The sequence below is a fragment of the Sceloporus occidentalis genome, unplaced genomic scaffold (assembly GCF_023333645.1).
Source record: "Sceloporus occidentalis isolate IW3139 unplaced genomic scaffold, rSceOcc1.0.p SCAF_236, whole genome shotgun sequence".
Classification (NCBI taxonomy): domain Eukaryota; kingdom Metazoa; phylum Chordata; class Lepidosauria; order Squamata; family Phrynosomatidae; genus Sceloporus; species Sceloporus occidentalis.
In genome coordinates, this window is record NW_028317216.1 from 457214 (window position 1) to 480949 (window position 23736).

At 39.3% G+C, this 23736-nt stretch overlaps 1 protein-coding gene across 1 annotated transcript in view; it reads right to left on the minus strand.

Annotated features, from left to right (window-relative positions):
* The window catches only part of LOC149276500 (receptor-type tyrosine-protein phosphatase N2-like), a 259787-nt gene that overhangs the window by 16810 nt on the left and 219241 nt on the right, over positions 1-23736 (minus strand). Inside the window, exons 7-12 of the mRNA XM_089503564.1 lie at positions 20665-20859; positions 9362-9509; positions 8805-8878; positions 5035-5112; positions 3746-3865; positions 1781-1947 (exon numbers count right to left, since the gene is read on the minus strand). Of these exons, the coding sequence (XP_089359690.1) occupies positions 1781-1947; positions 3746-3865; positions 5035-5112; positions 8805-8878; positions 9362-9509; positions 20665-20859 (782 nt within the window). The remainder of the gene's footprint in view (positions 1-1780; positions 1948-3745; positions 3866-5034; positions 5113-8804; positions 8879-9361; positions 9510-20664; positions 20860-23736) is intronic.

Below are 23736 nucleotides of genomic sequence, written 5' to 3' on the forward strand. Positions count from 1 at the left end.
ATAAGCATCATTCAATTTGGGGGTGACACTCTTAATACTTTTAGAATGTATAGGGGAAACACTAAGGTTCTTTTATTAAAAACTGGGTATAATACATAAGAAGTGTATGGCTCAAACTTTTGATGTTGTAGATGTGCGGTGGGTCCACTAAACTTAAGGACATTGCTGGTTGGCTATGGGGAGATATTTTAACCAATTTTTCAACCCCTTAGGAGAATATGATGCCAGATGATCTCTTATATGCAAATAGTCAATGCAGTTAATATCAAACTTTTTAGCATACGGCGGCACATCTACAATTCCCTTGTAAATGGAGCTACAACGTTAAAATGGTCTCACATCTGGTGGTGATAAGTTACAGCAGATATAAACCCCGTTTCACACTTTCATTGTGAACAAGGACGTGAATTACTGGGGAACCTGCTAGGCTATAGAAAAGTCGTCAACTTTGGTGAAAAGGAAAGTAAATATGAAATATAATTGGGATTATCTTGTTTCATTAAATATTCAATAACAATAAAGAGTGGCGTGCCAATCCCCAGCATGTTTGTAAAGCAGACCATACAACGGTCTCCACGCGATATAATGGAGTGGAGGCTGAGCATACAAAATTTATAGGACCGTTAAAAAGTCCACAAAGATTAAAAGCTACATGAAAATATCTACATTATAGATACTGTTATTATAGATATTATTGTTTCCTTATTTTCAAAGGCACAAAGTTGCCAGACTCCAGCGGCCCTCAAACAGAACAGGATTTAGAGAAATCCTTGCTTTGAACGCAAGCGAGTTCAAACCACTTTGAATGAGCTGCCAGCGCTTAAGCTGGGATATCTAGAAAATCTTGCCTGTTTCTGGCCCCCAATGCCCGACTGCCCAAACTCAGATCAGCTTGAGGGCCACTAGCACTCGGTGAGTTTGCTGTTTTCCAAATTATTCCAAAAAAAGCCCCGACTTGGACTTCCAGAAAGCCCTGACTTGGAGCTAAACTCAAGGTAGGGCCTTTGGGATAATCGTTGGGTAATTGACAGTTCTTTATTTAAAAAAATATATATCAAAAGTAAACATTACAATAGTTTGGAGATGAAGGGACTATTCGGGGGGGGGGCACTCTGATCTGTGACAAAAAACAAAATGATCTCATCCATTTCTTGTCCTGATGTTTCTCCTTCTCCTCACTCTTTTAAATGGCAACCTGAACCAGCAATTTGGCAATAGGGGTAAATAACTTAAAGATGAAGAATAACCATGCAGATTCCGAGATGACTATGTCAAGAATAAAAATTCCATTGTAGAACTCTTCAAATTTGAGATTTTAAAGTCTAAACTTGTAAACATCACATCATTGTGATAAACAAACAGGATATTACGATACAGAGATGATATTACGAATCTTCTTGAACAGACCATACCGTGAATAAATGCTGATTTAAGAACTGGACCGATTAATAATTCTTGTGGGCTGGCGCCGATAAACACTGCACTAAGGCACCTCATTCAAGACTTTGTGCTTTGTTTTCCAGGCCTGCTTCGTTACTGTGACAACATCAATAAATAAAGATCCTAGACAATACGATACTTCTCCTCAAGAGCACACGTTTGACGTTAGCGGAACTGGAAAGAAGCTTACATATAAAATTGGGTAAAATTGACCCCGAATCAGTCAATAATCTGGCCAACAGACAACAAAATACCATTGAAAAAAACATATTACATTCTCAAAAAATTGCAACGAATAGATGAAAACCAGAAAACGATAACAGCAATTTAGGAATTGTACCTGCGGAAATCTAGAAGAGACCTCGTGGAAGCTGGAACGCCATGGTCATTCCAGTTGAGGAAATTAAACTGAGTGACCGTGCGGGTTTCGTTGGTCTGCAAATTTTTCAAATAGAAACTCCTCACGAGGAAATCATCGCACCAGATATGTTCAGAGACCAGATTTACCTGGAGATAAAGGACATGACTTAAATACATTTTTTTTAACATTTGCTTCAAATTACCTTACATGAATCTGGCTTCTCTAGAGAACCGCGCACCTGGCACATTCATGCCTTCGACTATGTTAATCAAAATGAAGGGTTTATGGATAACACGATGCAACTGTTGCAATGCTAAGACGCCACTTACTCATAATTTCTACTATTCATGCTTTGCATCGACTCTTGGCCTCTTATCGCGATATGATGTTCTAGAGAGGAATTCTGCGAGAAATATCTCTCTATATATGAAGTATTTACAACGATTTCATCTAGAATAGGCCAGCGACTATGCCTTTATAGACTGAACTCAAACATAAAATTATAATCTGAATATTTGAAACTAAATCTATAAAAATATTTCTGAAAAATAAGAAACCAAATCTGGAAATGCTTAATTACAGGTAAAAAAAAAAATAGATACAGCTCTATGTTATGTAGTAGAATGGAAATTAATTCTAGAGGAAACAACTGAAATGGATGTGGGGTCTATTCCCAAAACGTAGAGATGAATCAAGTTTGTAGTTGAGTTGGGATCTCAAATGGAGCCACTCATGTCAACAGCAGACCGCAAACGTGACCTCAATTAAGTCGATTACTTAATTTTACAAAATGGAAACATATCAACTTGTCGGTTCACAGAGTGTCTAGTGGAGGGAAAAAAAAGCGTCAATTTGCCCGACTTAAGTTGACTATCCAGGAGGATAGATAGTTGACCAGAAAAGATCAAACTCTCAAAAATTTAACGAGGCTGACAAACATGACAGCCAACCTCAACCGACAGACTCAACAGTGCTCGACAGAAACAGGACAGCTGTTGAATGTCACGCGGCACAGCTTTATGGGACATTCGAAATGTCAAATGCAACAGCATTTGACTGAACCCAACGTCATCGCAACTCATAGTGAAGATATAAACTGCTGTAGAGGTTTGGTCAGCTAACTTTAGGTACAAACAACGTTGGATAAAAAAACCACAAAAAAAAAATTTTTCAACAAGATTCATTTACAATTTCCCCTCTCTAGAACTTTAAGTGAGAAAAAGCACATATTAGAAATCCCAAAATAACATAAAATAACATAAAATAATTTTTTCTTATTGGAATCTTTAGCTGAGGGTGAAATACATAGAAAAGCCACATAAGCTTTTGGGGCCTGAGAGGACTCTTGGGTGTAAAGTTTATGTGACTCTACATGTTTTCCTACATAAAAAGCGATAAAGTATCTCCTTTGACTAAAGACTTCTATAGATCTATAAGGCGATATACATTTTCCTTATTTTTTTATTTCAAATTTTGATTTCCTCTTAATCAAAGTCGGTCAAATTAGAATAATAACACTTGCCGTATTAAACATTCATAATTTTATTATTTTTTTTTATAACACTACATTACTAGCCTGTCATTTTTGGACAGAACCTACAATTTCTACATTTTTTTCCCAAAGGAAAAAAAAAATATATATAATTATGTAGAAAAATCAAACTAATTTAGGAATAGTGAAAATGAACTAAAGTCTTAGCTACTGTTACAGAGAAAAATAACATTAAATGCCTTGAAATGAAGTCCAAAAACAAAAGTAACAGAGTCCGTGTGACATTACCTTGTTACAGCTCCTATACCTTCATTTAAATGGTACCCAAAAAAGGTGAAAAATTTTTTTTTTTTTAAATTGAAAAGATCACTTAAAGGAAAGGTGGATAATAGCTGCATACACATATGGAATACTGTATTAAGAAACAAATATTAGAAAGGCTGAGCCGCTACCTCGTAGATGTTGTAGAGGTTGGACCCTTCATCGGGCCAGTAATGATAACACTGCTTGACTCCATTTTCAGCTAGGGATGTCAGCATCACAATTACCACGCAGCCGTTCTCCCAAACCATCTGCAGACAAAGAAAGATACACCGTGGCCACACTGCAACCGCTTAATTACTGCGTGACACGTATAATTACAGCACTCAGACACACAATCAAAATTCATTCCATTCACAGCAAATTTCAATTTTGTTTTCATTAGACACTTTTACTCAGCAGCTGCTTGCAAATCCCCAAGTACCCCCCCGCCGCCCGCTCTGCATTTATAAAGTATTAGATTTAAATATTGTGCCTTTGTGTAAAAAAAAAAAATAATAATAATAAAAAAAATTGGTACAAAAGGCAAATACGGCTGAATGGAGAATTTAGATGGTGTCAGCGGTGGGATTGTCTGTCACCTGACTGTTAGCTTGTGGGCCGCAGTAATCTAATCTGATTGAGGCGTATTTCTGAGAGCTATTTTTAAAAGGACGCTGTTTAATTCAAAATGGGCAGCGGAGTGATAATTGATTTCGCAATAATAACAAAGCAAAAGATAAATATAGATAAAAATATTATTTATTTTGTTTAAAAAAAGTAGAAGAAGAATTTGGCAAATATTGGCGATTTATAGTTTATAGGTCTAGCTGAGTAATTTTGCACCATTGTAGGTTTATATATATAATAGTAATAATAAAAAAGACTCGATGGGTGAGGATTAACAATTATAAAAGGCAGACAAAAGCCTATGGATTTGACAACTTGGTTAAAAAAGGTAAACTAAAGCATTTTAATGCTTTACTCAAAAATGACCTTTCTACGGAGCTGATATGGTAGTTTGGTAAATTTTGGCATTGAGTCTGGTACATCACCATACCTTATACCTTATATCAATTCATTATGAGGAGGCTTTTTAGATGACATGGTGGACTAACGATGGAACTGAATTAAGCATTTTTATTTCACTATAGAAAATTTTCTGCTATTTCTATACACATTATTGGGGCTTTTAAGGCTGTAGAACGCTGTGATGCCCTCATACCCATCAAACATTCTGAGCTCCCAGAAAAGATTGGCGTCAGGGGAGGAAAGAGGGACATAGTGAGTTAGTCCCAAACTGGACTGTTACTTCTAAATGGGGACATGTTGGTATTCTGGATGGGTGCAATAACATTCTAGATCATAAGAACTAGGGACGTAAAAATTTTTGTTTGTTTGGAATAATAGTCTCCATATAGAGACAATGATAATGTTTTACCTGCCAGAAATCGGCCACAGTTGAAGGCAGGGGTCCTTGGGTAGCAATATACGCTGGGTTCCTTGGGTCGTGGTCCATCTGAAGTGGAAAATGTATACAATTATGACACTATTTATATAAAACAGACTGAAATATAACAAAGTTACAAACTTTTAAAATGTAAAAAATCTCTAGGAAATTAACCATTTAATTTGCAATGTAAATGTAAACAAAATATACATTAACCCTATTAAACACTAAAAGGAGAACGTTAGAAGTTACTAACATATTTTGCTCACTAGAGTAATAAAATATATTAAAATCTGTTATGTTAAAATATTAATCGCACCCATGTCATAGAAACATATTATTTAATGGCACATAACAACTAATCGGCCTGTCTAGTCTGGAATTTCTCTTCTGTAAAGACTCAAACTTTAATCAGTTCCTGGTCACATATTGGATTCAGTAGCCATATGCCTATACAATGTATGCTTCAAATTGGCCCACTGTATTAGCCTCTAACACTTCTGCTGGGAGGCTGTTCCACGTACCTACCACCTTCTCAGGAAAGTAAAGGCTCCTTACATTATGTCTAAGCCTCTGATCCTTATGACCTCTTGTTCTAACATTTCTCCTCCATTAAAAAAAAACATCCCTCTTATGCTTTGTTAAACCCAAAGTTTGTGTCTCCAGTATTTATCCCATCATTGCTTAACGTTGATACAACCCCTGACTGTCGCGTAGGGATGTCTGGGTTTGGGTAACAATTAGCCAGAGGATGTACCCAGATTTTGTCAACAGAACCCTAACTGTAAAATAATCTTCAGGAGCGAAGCAGATGTATAGATCAAAAAAAAAATAAAAAAAAAAATAATAATAAATATATATATATAGATTCTTTTTAAACTGTTGGTGGCTTCACCCTATTTATGACATCATCATGAAGCCCATGCGGCTTTTATTCTTAACTACAGTAGTTAATCTGTATATGATATATTACGTCTGTGTCACAAAAGGGCAGAACTAGCAAATGAAAGAAAAAAAAGATCAATACATCTATTTATACTTTTAAATGCCACTTAAATGAGTCCCTTTTAAACCGTCCCAGCACTATATATATGTAAGAAATATTTTTCCTATTAAGACAAAAATGGACAGAGATATACTATAAAAATAAAAGAAATATTGTGTACTTATACACAATGATTCCAACAAAGGAAAATAATCCATCCTTAAGGATAATCCTATTTGTCAATTTGGGGTACATGATCAACCAGATTTATAATCCGAGGACAGAATTATGTGATATACAGCCATGGAATCACATGGCTGAGTCTTCCCGAGTCTACACATTTCTTCCAAATTCTCTATTTTATGTAATGGATTGCCTACTCTCTGCTTTTCACGGCGTCTTTATTTATCCAGTTCTAGAAATGATGTAATAGATGTTTATGGCGCGCTACAAATCAAAGAGAAACTTGATTATTTGTTGAAATACACACTGAGGTTGGCAGAAAATAGTCTTGTTTTATATAGAATTCCTGATACTGTAATATTTTATATTTACGCCCCGTTCTTTTTCCATGTAAACATTTACACAGGAGAGTCTGAGTGTAGACAACGGTATTTATTGGTTAATAATTCCTGGCTTCCCGTGAACTGCCGGGTTTATTTGACATTTATGATTTTTATTAAGTCAATAACCTTGTTCCATTTTCCTCGATCACCGTTGGTTATGATTATGAGTAGATTAAAAGCCCCACGAAAATATTTACAGAAATTCGATGTAATATCTGATGAAAAAAGGGGGAAAAAAAGAACAAAACGTTGCTATATATTAATTAAAATGATATATTTCTGGATATTAGGGCAGAGGCAATTCGTCCAATAAAAAGCAGAATTTATTTAAAGAAATGTCGGGCCATGTTCTATATTTAAAGAATAGACCTCCCTGTAATTTTGTGTAAATTATCCATAAAATCAAAAGGTCGGTATATTATACTGGACGACAAACCGCACATTTCCGGATGTGAAAATAATGAAGAATAAGGTCCAGCTGTTATTTCAAGGGGTTTCTGTGCCAATCAGTAACAATATGAGACACCAGCGCTGGGGATCTGGCGGCTTCTGGGTCTTTGTTGAATGATACGAGCTTCACACCCTCTTACTAATGAGATGCCGCCGATTGTAGAGAAATGATTAACTGGTGGGATGCGAGGCTGTCAATCAAGGATTCCCCCCCCCCCCTGCAGATAAAGATCAAATCCCTTTCACTCTGAACCCGGAGTCTTTCAGCCCGAAAGGAATATATTATTTTTAATCACTAGGTTATATTGCAGGTCACCGATTGGCTTAACTGAACGTGCCGCCACAACCACATGGATTCTGCATGATGGCTACAGCTTCCTTCAGCGTGGAATATATTATATTATATTATAAATATAAAGCCACCTTTAAGACGGGGCTAAAGGGTCTGCTGCCCTGGGCCCACACTTATGTTAGGGGGCCACAGAAGCTGCTCCTTGGGCTTCTCATTGGTTTTTGTGCATCATTAAGCTACGTGAATGAGAACCCCATGGGTTGCAGCATCGGACCAGGCTAGTGGCATCAAGTAGGACAGGGTTCCGAGAGGACGCCAAGGAGATGCTTCCCCAGGTCCCCCTTAACTTTAAAGATGGCCCTGTGTATGAATATATATATATATGTACATACATACATACATATACACACACACAGGGCCATATATATATATATATATATATATATATATATATATATATATGTATGTATGTATAGACAGAGAGTGAGAAAGGCCATAAACTAAAAACTAGAGGGTCAGAACAGGGTAGATAAATGGAACAGACTCCCAGTAGACGCGGTAGAGACTAATACAGTGAGCAAATGTAAACATGCATGGGATAGTCGGCTTCTGAATCTAAGACGAGACCAACGACTGATTAAGATTTGAGTCTTTACACCAGGAACAAAACGGGCAGAATAGATGGCGACCAGATGATCCTTATCCGCCGTCAAAATTCTACGCCCCCCCCCCGAGAGAAAGGGTCACATTTTCCCGCACAAACAATAGAGAAATGACAGCTTTAACCCTTTCGGTGCCAGGGGGATGAATAAGCAGGCATGCAGACATGAGCACACAAGGGCATAGGGAATCAATGCCGATTTGAGCAGTTCCGTCACGCAACGAAGCCCCGCGTTAAATCACAAGCGGGCCAATCGTCACCTTTTAGCGCTAATCAGCTGCTGTCACAAAGCAGCTATTTGGAACGCAGCAAACATAATGATTTCACAGCAGTAAAATGTTCCGTGGGTCCTTCGGAGACGCGATACAATTACAGTCGTTCTAGGAATATTCTGTTGTACAGACAACAGCTAATGACGGGAGGGAGAGTATAAAGTCAAGTCAACCTTGTCTACAGAGAGCAAATTTCTTAAATGAGAGAAATGGTAATTCTGTCTGTGTCTCGGGGGTGCGTGGCGCAATGCAGTAAATATACAGAGAGAATTCACACTACGACTACAGGGGCCCGGGTACGTAAAATACTGTGACCTGCGCTGGCTAAAGGAAATGTGTATATAGACGTATTTTTAATTGCGCACACCCCGGATGAGATATGTGAGCTGGGGATGGTGAGGTTACAATGGATTCTTTGGGTTAAAGTGGAAAATAATTCAAAATAATGAATTTTGCAGAAAACCCCCCCCCCCTGGAAGTATTCATGTTGGGTAAAGTAATTTGATGACTACAGCAGAAGAAAGCTCGTACTTACAATCGGACTGGCATTGATGTAGTCTGAGTTATCGTGACTATTTTCTGCCTTTAATATGATTCTGTTGTGGTCATCTACAAATAAATAAAAAAACAAAATTCATTTTCATGTGTTCTAAGCAGTAAAAAAGGAAATATTTATATATATATATATATATATATATATATATATATATATATATATATATATATATATATATATATATATATATATATATATATATATATATACACACACTACTAGTATAAAATATATACTACTTTTATATAAAAGTAGTCCTGGAAACTCATGTATTCTACTGGTTCTTTCAACAACAAGGAAATGCCTAAGTGACTTTTGAACTACAATGTGTGTGTGTGTGTGTGTGTGTATATACACACACACACTACAGTTTAAAAGTTTGGGGTCACTTAGGCATTTCCTTGTTGTTGAAAGAACCAGTAGAATACATGAGTTTCCAGGACTACTTGTATTGTCGCATATCAGCCTGGCAAGGGTTGCAGTTGGAGGATTTGCTTCAAAACATGCATATAAAAATAGAATCTAATGACACCTACACGTCACAACATCCATGGAACGATTCTTCATTATGTTCGCCTCCTTATGAGCGATGAGCGTTGAATTCGGCTCTGCCTGATAAGCACAAAGAGCTTCCCATTCTTTTTCTAGACGGTTCTTATTTTTCAAGTGGTCTTCCATGTAAGACTGTAGCAAAAAAGGGAAAATAGCCATAAATATACCAATACATATATAGACATAATATTGAGTCCAAATTCTCCAGAATCAGGAAAAGTCATTTAATCATCCCGTAAAAAGGTGCATATCCTATGCATAAAAATGTGCAAAAAAAATAATCCGCAAAACGTATAAATATGTTTGTGCTCTAATTAAGCATTCAAGAAAATCGAGCTTATTGTTGTGAGGATTTACTGTCCCTTTTAAACCTGCAAGGACTCATAGTCAATCAGAGCCTGTCCCCTTTATTAAGGAGCCTTTGTGAGAAGTACGTTATGAATGATTATAAATGCTGCTGATACGAATGAATTAATTGGGAGATCTGCTCGCAAGAATTAGGTGCCCAAAAGTATACTATACCAGCAAGGGATTGAGTGAAGGGGTTAACACAGATACGTCTTAATGTTACAAGAGAGGAGCAGTCGAGGGGCAGTTGCAGGTCATGTATTCCAAGTGCCCCTCTTCAGGTGGACAGTCCCTCTTTGGGACCAACCCCTCACCCTCACCCTCACACATTTTTTTAGGAGCTCCGGTTGCCTGGTGGTTATGCGTGTTCTACAGACCAAAAATTCACAATGTATATTATCACATAGTGTGTTGATAAATCTACTAGTTTCAGTAAAATAAATGATTCTACTAAAAGCCTTATTAAGTTTGTAAGTATTAATCGCATAAACTGTCCTGCCCGCTAGCCACAGTTCTAGCCACAACTCCTCAAACATATACAAAATGGGGGGAGCACACAACCTAAAAAGCACAAAAAGACATTCATATTCAGATTCCTGGGTGCTAGAATAACAATGACCAATAAGTACACAAAAACAAAACAAGAAATAAGCGCGTACCCAGCATATACTATTAGAAACACACATATCTAAGGCATAAATATTGGGGATTCCGTCACGCTATATGGCCGTATATTGCTTATCCCGCCACTACATCAAAGCACCCCAAGTTTGGTGAGTCCTATATAATATTTTATGGCTATATCGCTTATCAAGAAGCTGAATCAACCTTGGGACTCTCAAGCAATTTAAAGCCTTTTGTGGACAACTCCTTAAACGCATGCCCCCCCCCCCCAAGCCCTCTCTGGCCATTTAGAATGTTGGGGTTATGTTTTAATGGCAGCCATTGCACCTAACATATATTCGAGCGAAATATACACATTGTATTTTATTTTAAAAAATATAAAGTGAGTGACAGGCGGCTCGAGCATTTTGTCTGTGTATTTATAGATTAAAATGAACACTGACATGGGTTACTTGCCAAATATTCTTTATCTTCTACGTGGTTACAAACTATATGTACTGCTGGCGGCGGTCCATTGATTAGTTTTATCTGCTGCCAGATTTGCAAACTTTTTTGTGTTAATTGCCAAATTTCTCAGTAATATGGAAATGTTCACCTGGAGCTATAACCCTGAGCAATTCCATTTCTGGCTAGCGATCTTTAGCGGCAAGTCATTATTTAATTTCATTATTTAACACCTTCAAGCCAACGTGGTTGGACTGGGCATCCATCTGGTACCAAAGCATTTTAATAACATAACCAAATATTGAGCCTCTATCTTGGGGGGCTTTAGTGTAAAACCTGAGGGGAAAAAATCAAATATTATACTTTTAGTGTAGCAGATTCTCTCTCTCTCATCTATGATGACAAAATCCAGAAACATACCTCCCAAGCGTCCCTCTTTAGAAGGTATAGACTCATACCCCCCCACATTTCAGATGTCCAAATGGGAACACCTGTGTTGGGGAAGCGGCTAGAGGAGGGACTGGGTGGGATTTAAGCAATAGTGGGTGGGGCTGTATGCAGAAGTGGGTGGAGTCAGAGCTACAGCCAACCACACACCTTACTCCAAGAGCCAACGTGTGCAGAGCATCGCCAGGTGGTCACGTGGCAAAAACACTGACCTCCATTGATTTTACAGCTTCTCGAACCACAAAATTATGACAGTGTGGCAGCTACGTGGAACAGTGGGACAGTGCCCGAAAACTGGGACTGCCCTGTGAAAACAGGGATACCTGGGGGCTTGGGGCACAGGGTTCTTCTGTATGGAACAGAGTGCAACAAATCAGTGCATTGCTCTCTTATAAAGGACGCAACATGCATCTGCACCTCTTCGTTTATTTTAACGTTGACTTAATTGTCACCATATGCTTTCATCCGTTTTTTTTTATATAATTATATATATATTACTTGAAAATTACTCCCAGATTTATTTTTTTAATAATGCTCAATAGGCCCAATCATGTCAAACTAATCGTGTTCATTCAACGGATCTGTAATGTCAGAACAGGGCCTTGGTTGTTGGTTGTGGGTTCTCCTCATTAGTTCGGCTTATTATACACGTTATATAACGTTGCCAATCACAGGAAGCTTATATAAACCAGGAAATGCATCTATTATGTCTTATAAAAACCAAAATGGCCAGAAGAAGAATACACCTTGGACCCCAATATATTTACAAGCCCATCTTTTCTACATAACAAAATGTCCTGCTGACCAGGGTCCAAACATCCTTAGGGGCCCGTACACAGCTGCCCTGGTGCCTACTAAATGGCTTTCAACGACCTGGCTGACCTCATCAGGGGAAGAGAAGCTGCTAGGAAGGTTAGATACATTTGAGGAGAATGAACTCCATCTCCCCTCTACCTCAAGTGGTTTGTTCCATGGACACTTCCTGTCTAGAATGGAGTGCTTCCTGTGCCCAGAGAAATTGCTTGCTTTGGTGGAAGCCCAGTTTTGTGTGTTACCATTCGAGTGGGGGAGGGTAGTATATATTATTAATGCGCTATATACATACCTGAAGTGTTGATGCAAGTGATGAAAACTTTAATTGCATTAATTTGCAAATAACATAACTTATTACCATAAAAGGGGTACGTTTTATGTGGTGTATATAGGCACCTCATTAGGATAAATTAGGTTACATTCTGCTTTAATTTAAAAAAAAATAACAATCCTATTTTCAATATTTTGCATGAGCGAGTGCCTTGTGAACCCAAATACATCATATAGAGAATGAGCTTCTTCGGGTCATGGGGTGGGGGGGGTTGCGATGTAATCATTAGTAAGTGTCACTTGTCATCTTTGGTGTCTGTTCGTCTATCCTGCTGTTTGATAATTTGAGTTCTCAGCGTGAAATCATACTGCTGAGAGCCGAACACTGTGCCCTTTCTATTAACCAACAGCAAAAAAAAAACTTAATTAAAATATTTGATTGGTAAATAAATTCATAGTGCCCTTGAATGCCACTTACAGTACTAATTTTAATAACATTTCAATTAGTTTCGGAGACATGCAGAATACTGATGCCAGTTACATTAGATGACTAGTTCGCCATTTACAAATTGCATATGTGACAATTTCAGCTCAGTGTCATCTTAATTGCTTGAGGAGCCTTGTCTGCATGGCAGCGCCCCCCCCTTTTTACTTTATTTTTTGGAATATCAATATTCCTACCCGATCCTTGAAAAACATAAACAGTTATGACTGTCTCTTAAAATTCAACAGACCCATAAGAAGTGGTTTTGCTCGTGTATAAACCAGTTCTCCTATAGATCTGTCTAATTCTAGAGCGTCTCTAAATGGGGTAACAAATGCCCTACAATACAATTATCCTAGTTAGCCTGGGTATGGCAGCTGATTGCCGAGACGCCTCACTCATCCTTCGTTCATGGACACCAGGGTGGCAGAATAGCTTTTGCCCGTTCCTTTATTTGTTCTGCCCCTTCCGTCTCCAAAAAATTGCCCACCTGCTGCTATAGCTACCCCTTCCTGGCTCCTGGATGAAACACTGGAAACTAACGGAAAGGACAGCGTTGACATATCCAAATGGACCCCACCATAATAACCCCCCAATGAGACCCAAAGCAGGGCTCCCCCCCCAAGTACCAGGGACCCTAGGCATTAACTTCAGCAGTATAATCATCATTTTACGTGCACCTAAGAGACTAATAAAAGATTGTGATATCTGCCACTATTAAAAATTTGTACAATAAACTGCGTACTCCTTTATTGCTAAGGGAAGAAAACACCCCCTTGTTTATTCATCAAAATGTCGACTTGGCAGTTTGTAATCAGAACGCACTCCCATTAAAATATGTAAATCAAGCAGCAAAATTCTGATTATGATGGGCAAGCTTCGCGCGGTACGGCGTTCCTCAGAAACAAAGGTAATTTGGAGAGCCATAGGAATAGACCTGAAATTATTATTAGTCTCGGTGTATAAAGTGCTGACATTTTCCATAGCGCTATACAACGGAGAGACTTAACATCCCACTAACTAGCAAAAGATAGGCAGGAGCCGGTATTTTATAACACAGATATATATAGCGAGGTTATTTGGAACAAGCATTTCTGATGCAACGTTCTAGAAAGCTGTCTTATCCCCATGGCAACTGCCGGGCATGCTGTATGGGCTATTCGATAATGCAATAATGATAACACCAGGTTTATGTAAGTTTTCTACTGTCATCTTCTGAACAAGAGACCTATGAGGTCCAGAAAGCATTTGTAACTTTATATCTTTTGCATTGTTGGTGCAATAAAAGATGCCAAGGCGAACTAAAGACTCCATCTTCTCTCGAGATAATACAGATATATCCTTTTTTTTTTTCTTTCGTGTCGCTATAGGAACATCATGATCGAAACCACCAAACCAATGAGTTTTCCTTTCTATGTTCGTTAATTAAATCCTCCACTTTATTCAACACGAACGACTCCTTTCACCATTTGTGCTTTAAATATAAATTATAATTTAACAAGTTCCAGGAACGTATTGCCAGATCCAACCGACGCCAGCTACATGGATACATGTTGCAACAAATGTCGCTTTAGTCAGAAACAGCGGGTGGGTATTTTTTCATTAAAAGGATGCAAGGCTCCAAAAAAAGCCATAATATGCTATTTTTTTTTTTTTTTTTTTCTTTTCTGTATTCAGTCATTTTAAAAGATACCAGCGCTGTGTTTGTTCAGATTAATGCTACTCAGATGTCGTCAATATTACTGCCATCTTTCTCTTAATTCTGTGATAATGGAGTTTTGTAATGTGTAAAAGGATTATTTCAATCCAATCAGCAGGTGTTGGGATCATCGCAAACACTCACTAATCTTCTTTTCCCGCAATCTCCAGCTGCCAAAAGGTGCCTAGTGATGTCTAACGCAAAAAGGTACAGGGTAGACTGAAACAAGCTCTCGGAAGGCATGATACTGCGGGAAAAAATCCCCTGCTTCACTTTATTAAAACTACAGAAAAAAATAAATTTCTACTAAATGAACAAAATGGTGAAAACAGCATTGTTTATGTGCGCCAACATATATATGTGAGGTATATGCCATGTGATAGAAGTAACCCTATACTGTGATGCTCAGGCCTTCATCATTGCCAGTCTGTTAGTATTTCAATAATTAATATGTGTATGATAGGGAAAAGTGCAGAATATTATAATAAAATATCAATGTGGTTCTTCAGAACTAGAATTATTTACATTCCTGGGAACTCTCTGGGTTGACCCGGGGTCTCCGGGTGATGAGCTGCTTCTCTGGGTCTCCCAGTCACTTTCCTCCTTCCTTGTGGAGAGGAGTGGCATTTGGCCACGACTACTTCCCCATCCTACTTAAGCAAGTTTGAGACTAGCCCCACCCATACATAAGGGCAGCTCCACCCATTTGCTTTGTTAGCCCAGCCCCTTTGCCCATTCAATGGAAGAGTGACAGCTCCGGGGTCCCACCCTTGGAAGCTCCCAGGTATGATTATATACCCCTTGATAAGTAACTACAAGACAATAATACGTTATAGTTTTTATTATCATTGTATTAATTGTATTACATGACAATGTGTATCGGTCTATAAACATGATAGATAATTAGTGGGGGCTCTATAAAAAAAAAAGGTAAAACTGAAATATAGCGAATTAACACGAAAGGAGGCATTGATATGCCAAAGAAACCAAGAAAGCTTCTTAAAGGTTTCCTAGGAGGAAATAATACAACGACTCTCTTATTAGCTTGGAGAGAGTGCAATTAATGCTTTGTCTCAAATAATGTCACCTTCAATAAACGAGGAAAGGTCTAATGAAGTTTCTGTGTTGGAAATAATGGAAGCGATTCAGTTTCAGCAATTTTTTTTTGCATAAAATGTCAAAAAAGACTATGTTAAAGTATAGAAATGATGTAAGAATTTTGTTACACATCGTGGTTTGTCTTTTTTTCTTAATGCCCTCCAGTTGCTCCTAATTTGTGACTGAGATTTAGTATGTGTGAGATCAATGCGCGAGAATCTACGAAAAGGCACCGCGTACCAAAAAAAGTGCTGTATACAGTAATCTAACCCCCAGCGCTGTATACAGTAATCTAACCCCCAGCGCTGTATACAGTAATCTAACCCCCAGCGCTGTATACAGTAATCTAACCCCCCCAGCACTGTATACAGTAATCTAACCCCCAGCGCTGTATACAGTAATATAACCCCCCAGCGCTGTATACAGTAATCTAACCCCCCCAGCGCTGTATACAGTAATATAACCCCCCAGCGCTGTATACAGTAATCTAACCCCCCCAGCGCTGTATACAGTAATATAACCCCCCAGCACTGTATACAGTAATCTAACCCCCAGCGCTGTATACAGTAATATAACCCCCCAGCGCTGTATACAGTAATCTAACCCCCCCAGCACTGTATACAGTAATATAACCCCCCAGCGCTGTATACAGTAATCTAACCCCCCCAGCACTGTATACAGTAATCTAACCCCCAGCGCTGTATACAGTAATATAACCCCCCAGCGCTGTATACAGTAATCTAACCCCCCCAGCGCTGTATACAGTAATATAACCCCCAGCGCTGTATACAGTAATCTAACCCCCAGCGCTGTATACAGTAATCTAACCCCCAGCGCTGTATACAGTAATATAACCCCCCAGCGCTGTATACAGTAATCTAACCCCCAGCACTGTATACAGTAATCTAACCCCCAGCGCTGTATACAGTAATATAACCCCCAGCGCTGTATACAGTAATATAACCCCCAGTGCTGTATACAGTAATATAACCCCCCAGCGCTGTATACAGTAATCTAACCCCCCCAGCGCTGTATACAGTAATATAACCCCCCAGCGCTGTATACAGTAATCTAACCCCCAGCGCTGTATACAGTAATATAACTCCCAGCGCTGTATACAGTAATATAACCCCCCAGCGCTGTATACAGTAATCTAACACCCAGCGCTGTATACAGTAATCTAACCCCCAGCGCTGTATACAGTAATCTAACCCCCAGCGCTGTATACAGTAATATAACCCCCCAGCGCTGTATACAGTAATCTAACCCCCAGCGCTGTATTCAGTAATATAACCCCCAGCGCTGTATACAGTAATCTAACCCCCAGCGCTGTATACAGTAATCTAACCCCCAGCGCTGTATACAGTAATCTAACCCCCAGCGCTGTATACAGTAATCTAACCCCAGCGCTGTATACAGTAATATAACCCCCCAGCGCTGTATACAGTAATCTAACCCCCAGCGCTGTATACAGTAACATAACCCCCCAGTGCTGTATACAGTAACATAACCCCCCAGTGCTGTATACAGTAATCTAACCCCCAGCACTGTATACAGTAATATAACCCCCAGCGCTGTATACAGTAATATAACCCCCCAGCACTGTATATAGTAATATAACCCCCAGCACTGTATATAGTAATATAACCCCCCACTACTATATACAGTAATATAACCCCCCAGCACTGTATATAGTAATATAACCCCCCAGCGCTGTATACAGTAATATAACCCCCCAGCGCTGTATACAGTAATATAACCCCCCAGCGCTGTATACAGTAATATAACCCCCCCAGCGCTGTATACAGTAATATAACCCCCAGCACTGTATACAGTAATATAACCCCCAGCACTGTATACAGTAATATAACCCCCAGTGCTGTATACAGTAATATAACCCCCCAGTGCTGTATACAGTAATAACCTCCAGCCCTGTATACAGTAATATAACCCCCCAGCGCTGTATACAGTAATATAACCCCCCAGCACTGTATACAGTAATACCCCCAGCACTGTATACAGTAATATAACCCCCCAGCGCTGTATACAGTAATATAACCACCCAGCGCTGTATACAGTAATATAACCCCCCAGCGCTGTATACAGTAATATAACCCCCCAGCGCTGTATACAGTAATAACCCTCCGGTCAGCAATGAAAATAACCTGGTTTTATCTAATTTTGTTCCAATAAACTCCCTTTATCTGCAGACCTGGGGGCCGCCGTTGCTGTCAGTCATGTGATATTTAGGGTGACTTTCCCGGCTCAAACACCACACTGAGCTGATGCTTTATGACAATGTTAATGAAGTCCGTTCCTCCATAGACTTTTATTAGACAGAGTGTCTAGATGAGTGAGTAAGACTGAGCTATTCTATTGTTTACCCAAGGCAGTATGATAATGCTTCAGTGTTTGTCTAGCAGATTGAGCTAAAATAACAGCTAGAACCTTTATGAATGACTAGAGAAAACACTCGATTTTGCACAAAAAAAAAAAAAAAATAGAACAGAAGCGCAATATTTTTTGAATAGTAATTTTATATCTGATACTAGTTCTAAAAAGTTTTTGGAGAGAGTTTCCCTTGAAGATATAATATAATTATTTATATATCCATCCCATTTTTTACAGCGGTCTCTGACAAGTCATTACAGAATTTCCTTTTTTTGTATCAAATTTTCAGACTTCTAAAATGGATTTTCTTTTTTTTGGTAATTGCTTGTAAACGGGTTAAATTTAACTGGGTCTTGTTGCCGACCCGCAGAATGACAGACAGCAGAAAATGCTAATCCAACGCGATTTGTATTTATTTGCACTCGGGGAAAGGTAATTGCTGTTTTGCTACAAGTTTAACTCGCTAAATACCTTCTGAATTCAGCATTTGACACCTTAAAACCACGTTAAATAAACACTTAACGAAATGAATAAACATTCGGAACTCAATTATTAAATATTTGAAAATGCAAAGTGCATACTGAGATACTACAGGATTTTGCCTTGAAAAATTATTTCTCTCTCTGTTTTAGGATTTAAAGCTAAAAAGCGATATATTAGAGAGTGGTAGCTAAGTAGGACAGCCTCTCAGCAGAAGTGGTAAAGGTTAATACGGTACAATTTTAACTAGCATGGGATAGATATACGGCTCTTGAATCAGGACCAGGGACTGATTAAGGTCCGATTCTTTACAGCAGGCACAATGGGCAACTAGGTGGGGGCCGAAGGGGTCCGATCCGCCGTCAGTGGTCCTATGTTTCTACTGTCTTGTGGTCCGGCTCAAAGGTAGTTAATGAATAAAGCAAAATAATCCCGGCGCCATAAATCGTTGCACCCGAGCTCGGTAATCTCCTTGCAAAATTACAATAATATTCTTTTCTGACAGATTAACATAATTTTCCACGCTTCCGCCCCCACCCCCGCTAATACATTCATTCTTCCCATTGCCGCGGATGCCTTGTGGCCATTATTTTTTAACGTGCCAAGTCATATTTGCGCACCCCACGAAAGATCGGCTAACAGTTCATTTGTCATACGAGGGGGCTGCGAGAAATCCAGGGACGGGAATGATCCGCAGGACCCCGCAAGTCACATGACACATGAAATGTTCATCAGCGCTCGCCATCCTGCTTACATCAGTTCTATAGGTAGACTTCAACTAATAAAGATTAAGAGCCTTCTTTCTGTATGAAAAACCCTCTGATAAATGATTTGCATTTCATTAAAACAATTAAGTACCTTCACTGATGGAGCGGATCATAAGAGCGAACATATTTTTCATACTGTTACTATGTGTTTCTTTAGAATTGTGTTTTTGGAGTGATTATCGATACAGATTATAGGTAAATGGAAGTTGGAGACTTTTTTATTTTACTGAGAAGGTGGGGGATGAGTGGAACAGCCTCCCAGCAGAGGTGGTAGTGGGACAGGCGTATGGCACCTGAATCTAAGACTTTACAGTGAACTAGATATAGGGTCGTATCTGTTGTCAAATTCTATGTTTGTGTTTCCGTAGAACGTTTGAATTTGTCAAATTGGGTTTAATCTCTTGGTGAAAATAAACTGCCGTAGGTTTTTTCAGATGAAAACCTATCCGAGAACGCTGAGCCGGTGAAGATACTCTTCCCAGATTTATTGAAGAAAGGGCCACGCGGGCAGATTTTTTAATTGGGGTCAAATGAGTCTTCCAGAGCCAGACCTAAGGCCAACCGTAACACTCACTCATTCGCCGCACCAGAAGAGATAGAGAGAGAAAGAGAGATATAAAGCACATTGATAAATCGAGTCGGCGCAGCAGGTCCATATATTTCCTCCCCACACACAGAAAAACAGCAGAAATCTATACAAAAGGAGAAATTGTGTCCATGATAGGCTGGCACTCACCGGCTGGCACTCACCTGCCCCCCAACCAGTGTTCCCTCTAAGATGTGCGCTTGTGCGCGCGCACATTGCTTTTTAAGAGAGCGCACACGTCCAAAAATTGTGCGCACAAAAGTTTTTCCCCAAAAAAGAAAAAAATAATAATTTTTTTGAAACCTTATGCGGCGCGGATATTGTGCGCACAAAATTTTTGCTCTGTGAAACTTTTTGCACAAGAGAAATTTTCTGCGCACGCCAACTAAGAAAAATTAGATGGAACATTGCCCCCAACCAACCCACATATGTCAAAGATTATTTTCAAGGATCGACAACAAAGCGTACTGATCCCTGACTTATACAGTCTCCCTCGCAACACGTCACACACATGAATAGCAGAGGGGGCCATCCACTGACGCGATCTCAATGCATTCTCCCCGTAAAGCTGGTTTCAGACCCGTCCATGCCACCGGTACTTTAGCCTTTGACCAGCACACACAATGGGGGGGGGGGTGTTCAAATTCCTTAATTAAGATATGTGTATAATAGTATGGTTAGAGCAGAGTGTGCATGCGCATAGGACACAATGTTTCAGGGGCACCATGTAATAGGGGTGGACTTTAATGTACCTAAAATAAATGGATACATGCAGTAAAAAGCATATTAAACATGTCTGGGAAGGTTTGCCCTAGAAATCTTAATTTTTTGCTCACCAGTATCATGTGGCCAGTGGAGATGTCCATATTGGATTGGACTGGCTCTTCACTCCAAGATGAGGTGCTGCTCCTTGCCGTGGGACTTTGCATCGGCCCATCGCTGAACTGTGAGGAGATGCTGTTGATACGGGAACTGTGAAGAGGCTCTGGCCGGTCGGAGGTCTTGACGGCCATCCGCTGGCGGCAAAGTTCCTGCGAGGAAACAGGGACAATGTGAATACCGCAGACCTTGATGCAAACCCGATATTGGAGTAGTTAACACAAAGCTGAAACACTTCCCACCATGATTGTCTTTGGCTGGGTAAACCTAACTTGAGATTTCACGGAGTGTGAGAGGCTACCTGTCACTGAACCTCTACGATGAAGAGTCCAGCATTAAAACTACAGTAGAAAGGACTATCTGTTGAAGGCACACTCCAGTCCGGACTGTTATATTGTATCACACGGACCTTTGTTCACTCTATTCCTGCTTGTGAGGGCCTGGCATGAAGGCTTACATCTCCTAATGCCAACGCCACACCTTTCCATTGGCTTACAGACAACACGGTGAAAAACCAGCTGAACTTCTTCAGCAGTTTGGTTATAACTCTTTCCACACTTGGCAGCTCACCATAGAGCAAGCACTCACCATAAGGAAGGTGTATAAGTCCAGCCGAGCGATGTCTTTGCTGCTGATTCAACAACAAAACCGCCTCCCTTACTCAATTTTTTTGTACTCAAACTCTCTGCTGCCCACTTGAGCAAACACTGTGGTAGCGCCCCCTACAGCTCAGCACCCTACAGAGTTAGCAGAGCTATCCAGCTTAAACACTATAGGATGGACGTGGTTCTCAGGCTTATATACTTTATCAAAGCCCGTAGACTAGTTTAAAATGTACTTTTATAACACTCCTTTCTTCGCTAGAAAAGCTCTGGTTAAATCTTAAATTAAAAGCCCCACTGCATGGATTACAGTCTTTGGTCTATGTTACTCCTAAAATATTTCATGTATTACAGAACCAATGGCCTCTTTCATAATTAGTTATATCCAGATTGAAAGAGCAGATCTACAAAGAAAGAATGAGTAAGAGAGAACATAGCGTAAGGCTTGTTAGCCAACCATGAAAAGTAAAAGACATTGGGGACATTTTGGTTTCAACTTCCCAACTTCAATGTGCATTATGAAGGGCCAGAACTGAAAAAGTTCTCCTTCACAAACTGCTTAGCAGGCCCTGTATAGTGCATTGATCAATAACGCTCAACTCACACTCATGCTATGCATTATACAGGGACGACCAAGCTCTGCTTGCAGATGATGCTCACTGGCATACTTGGGAGGACCTCTCCAGGATTGCTCTGGAGTCTCTGGGTGAAGCTCTGCTTCCCTGGGTCTCTGGGACAGTGTCTTCTATCTCCAGGGCAGGGGATTCATTTATGGCCATCCCCACTTCCCACTCATGTCCTGTTTACCCCCTGCCCACTTTCCCCACAAACGTATAGTGTAGGTTTTTGTGAGCCAAATATGAAAAAAGGAGATTAATTGGTTGACTGTTTGGAACTGGTTTGGAAGCCACATCTTCCAAACCTTCTCTCTGACCAATTGACCAAAGGACCTGGACAATCTCACCCTATTACCTCCTTTCCACTCTCATTTAGGTGAGATTACCATTTAATTTAATGTATTTTTTTAAACATTTCCTTATTAGATGCAATATTTACTCTTATTAATATTTTATATATTTAATATATAATATTAATATTTATTTATATATTTCTTTTTGCTTTATAAGCTAAAACTTATTACTTGTACTATCCTTTTCACAAACTGCAAAAAAAAAAAAACCCCAAATATAATTAACTGTATGAAACAAGTATCAACGCCAGCCTTGTATATGTATAAAATTTAATAAATAGCTGTTAAAAATCTCACGCTTCAGTGTTTATTAATTAAAAGGATTTTACAAACAGTTGCTTTCTCCGAGCTGTAATTATTGTCTCAGACACAATTACATCCAAATTTCAATATGTGAATTTTCCGTTCTCGAGTTATTTGCCGGTGCTTAAAAGTAATTGGTCTGATTGATAGCAAGGACAGGTATAAATCTCAAGGTCACTACAAAAAAAAAAAAAAAAAGGAATCTGATTTATATATTTCCAGGCTACCAGTTTCGGAACGTTTGATCATTTTGACGCATTGAGTTAATGTATAGGACTCACAAAATGACAATTGTTCCAAAAGAAAATTTTGATGTGAGATTTTGTTTTGGGGGTTAGTTTTTAATTAAAAAAAAAAAAAATCATTAGAATAAGAGATTCAGTAAAACTTCTACATAAAGGGATCAGCAGCACATCATAACAAATTTGTATGCTAGGAATATTTGTTTGTTTTAACCCAAGAATTCTTAGTTTTTTTTATATTTCAAAGTTTGGCCTGTGGGAATGCATGTTTTCTGCATATGATGCTGGTAGCAAAAGAAATACTTCTTAGTTTCAGCCATTTCTACAGGTTCCAGTACAATAAGCATGGAGGAAAAACATATACAGTGCCCTCATTGTATAGCAGCAGCCTGTTAGTATAGTACCCCTATGATGTCATCGCCGTACTTGGGAACTCCCAGGTCTAACCCGGAGTCTCTGGTTAAATCATTTGTTTCTCTGGACAGGTAAGCGGCTTTGGCCACGCCCACCCCCATTCCGTCAACTCCTCGCCCAGTTAACTCCCACTAAAGGTTAGCTCCACCTCTACATGCAGCTAGTCCTGCCCCTTTATAACGCCACTCCGACAGAAGAGGGAGCCCTCCGGGTAGCCTACCCTGCAAAGTTCCCAGGTATATTCTTTGTATAAAGTGGTCTTCCGAGAATGAGAGAATGAGAGAGAGAGAATGAGAGAGAGAGAGAGAGAAAATGAGAGAGAGAGAATGAGAGAATGAGAGAGAGAGAGAGAGAGAATGAGAGAGAGAGAGAATGAGAGAGAGAGAGAAAGAGAGAGAGAGAATGAGAGAGAGAGAGAATGAGAGAGAGGAGAGAGAAAGAATGAGAGATAGATATAATGAAAAATATAGACAGATAATGAAAGATAGATAGATAATG